The sequence below is a fragment of the Salvia hispanica genome, chromosome 3 (assembly GCF_029641045.1).
Source record: "Salvia hispanica isolate PSC_SH4W2 chromosome 3, Shi_PSC_v1, whole genome shotgun sequence".
NCBI classification, from domain to species: Eukaryota; Viridiplantae; Streptophyta; class Magnoliopsida; order Lamiales; family Lamiaceae; genus Salvia; species Salvia hispanica.
The window spans coordinates 65,170,919-65,179,006 of record NC_142694.1 but is presented as its reverse complement, the minus strand read 5'-3'; the positions used below and the strand labels follow the sequence as shown (position 1 = coordinate 65,179,006).

The following is an 8,088-nucleotide window of genomic DNA, read 5'->3' as shown; positions in this document are numbered from 1 at the left end:
TATAATACATGTACAATGTCAATATAAACAATGGGTTAACATTCTTAAAGCATTGTGTTGACATTCTCAAAGCATTGTGTTGATATTTTCGGAACACTATATTGACATTTTCATCCAAAACCCTAATTTGGAGTTTTTTTTTTATCTTTTTCGATTTAATTAATAAAAATGAAAATTACACGTGGCAAATTGTAAACCACACGTTTTTTAAAATCCTATGGCCTTAAATTAGTTGTAGTTAGTAATTAAATGATGAGTTAGCAATTGATCACTCCCCTATGCGGTCGTTATATATTTTTGAATTATCATCATTATAGAGGACAAGTACAATTAGTATAGATTTCTTTAACAAAATATGTATATGTATCATGGAGCATAAATCTAGTATAGATGTTGAATACAACAATTATATAACAAGTACTCTTTCCGTCCCAATAAATACTCCCTCCGTCCAATTAAAAATGACCCACTTTTTTTTTTCTGGTTTGTCCCAATTAAGATGACTCATTACTAAAAATGGAAACATTTTTTTATCTCTACTTTGTTCTCTCTCTTACTTACTCTCTCCTCATAACACACAAAATTAAGTTGAATAAAATCTTGTACCGCCCAAGTAAGGGGTCATCTTCCTTGGGACAGAGTGAGTATTAAACGTTTGCTTTTCAGAACGGAATTTTATATAGTTTGTTTTGTGAGTTAATGAAGCCAGAGTAAAGTAAGAAAGTGGAAAAAGTAGAGATGGTGTTGTTTCCATTTTATAAAACGTACATTTTTAATGGAACAACCCATAAAGGAAAATGTTTTATTTTTAATAGGACAGATGCAGTATATAATTGAAAAGCAACGTGGATGTGTTAAAATGTCAAAATTGGTGCATTGGTTAATGATAAAGAGCAGGTATGGATAAATCGATGTTTAAACAAGAAAAAGGTTAATGATCAGTCTGTGAGGCAGCCAAAAATATCGAGGCAGCGCCGGAGCCGCCGTGAGAATGGTCGATGATGACGTTGTCGCAGAGATCCGTTCCAAGCATCTCCCAGACGGTGCTGTGTAGGTAGTTTCGGTATATCCGGTAGTGCTCGTACAACCCTCCTTCGATGGTGATGACGCTCTTCCTGTTGGCTAATCTCCCCATCTTCTTCACTATACCCACGATCCCGGCCCCCACCAGCCGCGCCCCACGCTCCGCCACCACGTCGCAGATCTCCGTCACCATCTCCCTCACCAACGTAGTCGAGCTCTCGATCTGCACATGGCTACTACTATATATTACTCATACTTACATATATATATATATATAGTGACAGGTGTTGCGTTAGTGAGTTAACTAATTAATGTGTTACTTGCTAACGAATCAACACATTATATAAAAAATGTCAACGTAATGACATGCGTATGTCATCACAAATTTATCTTGACAGTTATAAAATATCAACTGACGTAGTCATGTCATTGTGTTGATATTTTTAATATAATAGGTTGATATAATTAGCAAGTAGCACATTAACATAGTTAGTATAAATATAGGATGACTACGTTGAAAATCTCCTTGAGTTTGGCCTGCACAATTTCATAATCCTGTGATGTGTCCTGGTGCATAGCGGCCATGTCTGGTGACCTCAGGGAGTAAGAGATGGTTAGCTTGGGTGGTACCACGTCTCCGAACAACGCAGACTCTTCCGCCATTCTCAGCAGCACTCTCCTCACAATCTCTCCCAAATACATGCCTGAAATAAGCTTCTCGAATATCTGCCAACAAAATGTTACTATTACAAATTCAATATCCCACATCGATTGTGAGGACAACAACTGACGTAGGGTATATAGACTAAATGAACTCTCTCTCTTAACATTTTTAGTCTTTTGGGATGAATTCTCTTGTTTGGTATGTATCAGTTACTATCATGAATTGAGATACATGATGAGCGCCGTGGATTTAATGGATAGGAGTATGACGTACCCGGCATCCCGGATCGGTGCTCTCGGCATCTAAGGAAGCATCGTACTCAGTGAGTGGAAGATGGGAGGAAAAGAAGTTTCCCCATTGCATATTAATAGCCGTCTCTGCAGCTTCTGATGATGATTCCTTCACTATTTGTTGAGGCAATGATTCAATATAAGCAACGTCTGTTCCCATTCCTAGACTCACCGCAGCCACACTCTCTTTGTTGTAATATCTTCCTCCGGCAAGATGCCCAATTGTGTCATTCACCTAAATTAATTCATTCATCAATTCATTCTGATCCCCATTTGTTCAACCTTGTAGTACTAATAATGAACTTACTACTGCGTAAACACGCATCTCAATGCCATGCTTCTTCAACGCCTGGTTCATTTCTTGTGCTAATTCCCCTCCCACCTGATCACGATAAGCTATATATGTTACTCTATATAATTACTATTCCCTCCGTTCCATAGTTATAAAGTCATTTTACCATTTTGGTACGTTCCATAATAATAGAGTCATTTCCAGTTTTAGTAAAAGTCAACACATTTTTCCACACCTACTTTACTCTCTCTTACTTTTTTTTTCTCTTCATTTCTATACCTTTTTCATTTCCACTTTATTCTCCCTTTACTTAACTCACCTAACACAATTTTTCTTAATCTCAAACACATCCATTACTATGGAACGGAGGGAGTAATTACTACTGTATTCGTCTCATGTTCTTGAGCCTCTTCTTTTTTTCACTTGTTTTGGGAAAATAATATAACATAGTTAACGAGTAGTCTAAGAGAGTATATAATATAGATAAAACTCTTCTCTTACATCATTTTCTCTTTTATTTTACTCTTTCTTCACTTTAATTATTTATTACTCAATCTTTCCCAAGAAAAATGGAGTTGCTTCATTTTTTTTCACTTGTTTTGAAAAAGACTCTTCTCTACATTGTTCCTGCTTTTACTTTACTATTTATCCACTTTAGCTAATTATTACTCTTTCCATCCCAAAATAGAAGTCCTATCTGGTTTGGGCACGGGTTTTAAGAAATATAAAGAAAAGTGGGTTAATAAATTAGTGAAATATGGATCCTACTTATATATATATATATTAGTTTTTTACTCCCTCCGTCCATGAAAAATAGACAAGTTTTTCCATTTTGGTCCGTCCAAAAAAAATAGACTAAGTTCAAAAAGGAATGTTTTTAACCAATACTAACCATACACATCATTCTAAATGTTGACCCCACAAACCGCTAACACTCATTTCACTACCTTTTCCTATCTCTCTCTTACTTTACCAATTATACATTAAAACTCGTGTCATTCACAATCTTGTCTATTTTTTGTAGACGGAGGGAGTAATAAGATATGAATGAATAAGTTGGTGGAATGTGGAACTTACATACCATTTATGGTAAAAGTCAAATAAGACACATATTGTAGGACCCACGGAAATAGCAAAATATGACTCTTATTATGGGACGGAGGGGGTACGATTTTTTCAAAACGAGTACAAAAAAAAATGACTCAACTTTCTTAAGACAGAAGAAGTATCATTTTTCGAAAACAACTGAGAAACAAAAGTGCCTCAAATAAAATGATAAGAAGTACTCCCTCTTTCTCATGCTACTTGCACGTTTCATGTTCGAACTGCCCAAACTATTTGTACTATTTTTATTTTAAATAAAAAATTATTATATTTAATTAAGATATTAGAGTTAGTTAGGGTGTTCCTTATTTAAGTGTTGTTATTATATTTAAAGTTCTAATTTAATTATACTAATTACTTATGTTCAGATTTACGTTATCAAAGTGAAAAGTGTGAATAGCATGGGACGAAGGGAGTATTATTTTTCCGAAACGACTGAGAAACAAAAGTGCCTCAAATAAAATGATAAAAAGGTACTCCCTCCGTCCACGAATAGGAGTCCCGTTTTTTCATTTTGGTCCGTTCACGAATAAGAGTCTCGGTTCATAATTACCATAAATGGTAAAAAGACCTACATCCCACTAACTCATTTAACTCACATATTATTTAAAACTAATATATACAAGTGGGACCTCTATTCCACCCACTTTTTTTAATATTTCTTAAAACCGTTATCAGATAAAAATGGACTCACATTCATAAACAGAGGAAATATATAAGAAAGAAAAAAGAGAAATGACTCAACTGCATCGTTGACAGATAGATGTCTCCATTTGGAATGAAGGGCAGAAGATGGCAATAGGTCATCTACCGGAAGTGATACAGTGAAGCCCAGTATCCTTTCTTTTTCTCCCACCTTCCCATCACTCTCCACGTGTAACCCAACGAATTTTGCCACCTCAACCGCCATTAAATCACATAATTCCTGACCAACATCATATTCATCCACGTCCAATATATTTACTACTTTATTTGTTCTAACTAAGTTAGAGTCAAAAATTTTAAACACGAAAATTAAAAAAATGTATTGAAAAATAGGTGATATAAATAAAGTAATAAAAAAAAAAAAAAAGAGTAAAGTAGATGATGAAATAAAGTAAAAAATAATTGGATGTTTTATATTTTGTCAAAAAAAAGAAATGATCCAATTTAATTGAAAAATTTCAAAAAAAAATACGACCCAACTTAGTTGGGACGGAAGGAGTAGAATGTAATGCATTTATTTGTTGTGTTTATGACATACCTTTGTAGAGTCATCACTAGACAGTATATGAAGAGGAATTTCAATCTCTTGTCGGGACAGATCACTCAATGCTTCGTTTCTGCCTTCAAGTTTTCCCCTTACTATCATAAAATTTGTTCCACGCAGATTTATCCCATAGAATGTTCCTTTCTCTTCCCTGAACAACTTTTCAGCTTTAAATCAAATTGCACTCGTCAACAATTTCATAACACATAATTCCTCCCGTAGAGTGATGCGCATTTGTAAAACGTTATTTGATTTTGTGAAGAAAATTGGATGGAAAAAGTTAGTGGAGTATGAGTCCTAACTTTTATATATTCAATTATTTTTAGTAGAATAAGTTAGTCGAATGTGCGGTCCACTTATTAAAAATAGTCAAAGTAAAATGAAATGAGGCATTTAATGAAGACCAGAGACAATACTTATCAATTCTGATGCCGCGTAATGAGTAATCTAATTTGTGTATTGCAGTGTTTTAATGTGGAAATGGTGAAATATGAAAGAGAGAGATAAAATGAAAATTTCTCTGTTCAAATAGAAACTCCTAAAATTAAATTCGAAGAGAGAGTGATAAAGAAAATTTTCATAAACGGAAATCAGACTAACTTTTTAAAGAGTACTCCCTTCATTTCTTCATAGTCGAGTCATTTTTCCATTTCGGAAAGTTTCTTCATAGTTGAGTCATTTTTATATATGGTAACCTTTTTCTCTTTCTTACTTTACTATCTCTTACTTTATTCTCTCTACTTTATTCACTTTATACTTTATTCTCTCCACATTTTCCTCTCTCTAACTTTTTTATCTATTTGTTTAACACACCCAATATTCCTTTCTAAAATTTCGTGCCTAAAAGTTTCGCCTCAACTATGAAGAAACGGAGGGAGTACTACATTTACCATCTGAAAAATTCTTCTGTTTAATATCTCAAAATTACTTTATACAAGGATAATCAATATTTTCTTAACGCCAAACAAATTGGATTTGTGACAGTTTTAGTCCAAAAGTGATTTTTGTATCCAAAATCACAGTTGGCACCTGAAGATGATACGTGCTTGCTAACATGAACTAAAAGATATTCTTTTGAGTTTAAAGGCAATACAAAAGTTCAGCGTGACAATACTTACTTCTGAAAAATTCTTCTGTTTAATATCTCAAAATTACTTTATACAAGGATAATCAATATTTTCTTAACGCCAAACAAATTGGATTTGTGACAGTTTTAGTCCAAAAGTGATTTTTGTATCCAAAATCACAGTTGGCACCTGAAGATGATACGTGCTTGCTAACATGAACTAAAAGATATTCTTTTGAGTTTAAAGGCAATACAAAAGTTCAGCGTGACAATACTTACTTCTGAAAAATTCTTCTGTTTAATATCTCAAAATTACTTTATACAAGGATAATCAATATTTTCTTAACGCCAAACAAATTGGATTTGTGACAGTTTTAGTCCAAAAGTGATTTTTGTATCCAAAATCACAGTTGGCACCTGAAGATGATACGTGCTTGCTAACATGAACTAAAAGATATTCTTTTGAGTTTAAAGGCAATACAAAAGTTCAGCGTGACAATACTTACTTCTGAAAAATTCTTCTGTTTAATATCTCAAAATTACTTTATACAAGGATAATCAATATTTTCTTAACGCCAAACAAATTGGATTTGTGACAGTTTTAGTCCAAAAGTGATTTTTGTATCCAAAATCACAGTTGGCACCTGAAGATGATACGTGCTTGCTAACATGAACTAAAAGATATTCTTTTGAGTTTAAAGGCAATACAAAAGTTCAGCGTGACAATACTTACTTCGTGGCCATTTTTAGTCCGATATTTCTTTTTAAAAAATATTTTATAAGCTTAAGTATTATCACAAAATTCACTCAATAACTAATTCTAGTTTGAGTCCAATAGTCATTTTCGTCCATGAATTGGGGCATAATTCAAATATCGGTCTAGCATGCATATATTAATGAATGAACAATTATACACATATTAATAATTACTAAAATATGGATAAATGAGTGTAATTTCGCTTTACTCCAATCAGTGAAATAATTCCTCAATTCCATTCTAAGTGGAACATTTATTATTCAGCCAAGGTTTTATGCAATATTATTTTGTGAGTTAAATGTCACAGTAACTAAGAGAAAACGGTGTTTCTACTTTAAGAAATGTCACATTTAGAATGGGACACTTCAAAAGAAAAAATATATTAATATAAGTGGGACATCCCAAAAAGAAAAAATGTTTCACTTACAGTGGTTGCGTGATTACAACTACACTTTAAGCGCATGTGACCTAAGTGTACCCTAGGCATGATTTTTACATCTCTGCCATAACTAACAATACATCATCTACTTTATTCTATATCTTAATTTACCAATTTTACATTAATAATCATAGCAATTATTGTAAAACTATTGGTAGTGAATGAAGAAAGCGTAAGGTAAATTCATGTATTGGTCATACTAATGATCTATTCAAGTATATACTCCTAAAGTAACATTATTGGACAAAAGTAAGTGTTTGAATTCCCGTTGGCATCATGCAACCAAACTACTTGCACGATCGAGTGACTTAAAAATAAAAGAAAAAAACCGGTCCGTATCAGGTACTCCCTCCGTCCCTCCCGAATAAGAGTTATGTTATGTCATTTTCGTTTGACCCTTAATAAGAGTCATATTTCATTTTTACCATAAATAATAAATAAGTTTTACATCCCATCAATTTATTTCACTCACATTTCATTATAAAACTAATATATATAAATGAGACTTATATTCCATTATTCAATCAACTTTTCTTTACATTTTCTTAAAATTTGTGTCATAACTAAATAGGACTCCTATTGCTGGATGGAGGGAGTACTTAAAATTTTAGATGATAAAGAAATCTAAAAGAAATTATTTAGAATTGTTAAAAATGTTAAATAAAGAAGCTACGTACCCTGTGGGAAGACCTGCGAGATAAGAAACGGGAACGCCTAGGTTTCCACCTCTATCACCGGGGGTGAGCTCTGCTTCCATGTCCGATGCCATTTCATTTGCCACCTGCCATAGCTTTGACGTCGGCGTCGCGCACCACCTTGCGAATTCTCGGAGGATGCGTTGTGCGCTCAATTGTTGGTTGCTCTGTCGCCTCCATTGCCTCACCAAAAAAGCTACTCCCGCCACCGTCGCGGCTGCCGTCGTCGCAGCCGCCACTACCACCAATTCCCGCTTCATCTTTACAACAAATTCAAATCATACGTTCTTTTCTGGTTATAACGCATTATTTTGCAAGAAAATAGTGGAAACTTACAGTTATCAAGAGAGAAAGTAGATCCGAGTTTGAAACATTCCTTTCTAGGTTAATTTGCTACTTCTATTTGGTAGCACATATTTTATTTTATTTATGCATTTACAAGACTTATTAATAAACATTATTTTTAGTTGTATTAATGATTAACTTGACTTTTGAATAAACATTTATGA

General features: G+C 33.6%; 1 protein-coding gene across 1 annotated transcript; it reads right to left on the bottom strand.

The window, feature by feature from the left end:
• Positions 1-820: 820 nt before the first annotated feature.
• On the bottom strand, positions 821-7,839 carry HKL3 (hexokinase-like 3). Its single transcript, XM_089066265.1, has 7 exons — positions 7,562-7,839; positions 4,617-4,773; positions 4,119-4,298; positions 2,285-2,359; positions 1,961-2,212; positions 1,537-1,749; positions 821-1,246 (listed from the first exon to the last, which is right to left on the bottom strand). The coding sequence occupies exons 1-7, from the start codon at positions 7,837-7,839 to the stop codon at positions 932-934; spliced, it is 1,470 nt and encodes a 489-aa protein (XP_088922391.1). The 3' UTR covers positions 821-931.
• Between the last annotated feature and the right edge of the window lie 249 nt (positions 7,840-8,088).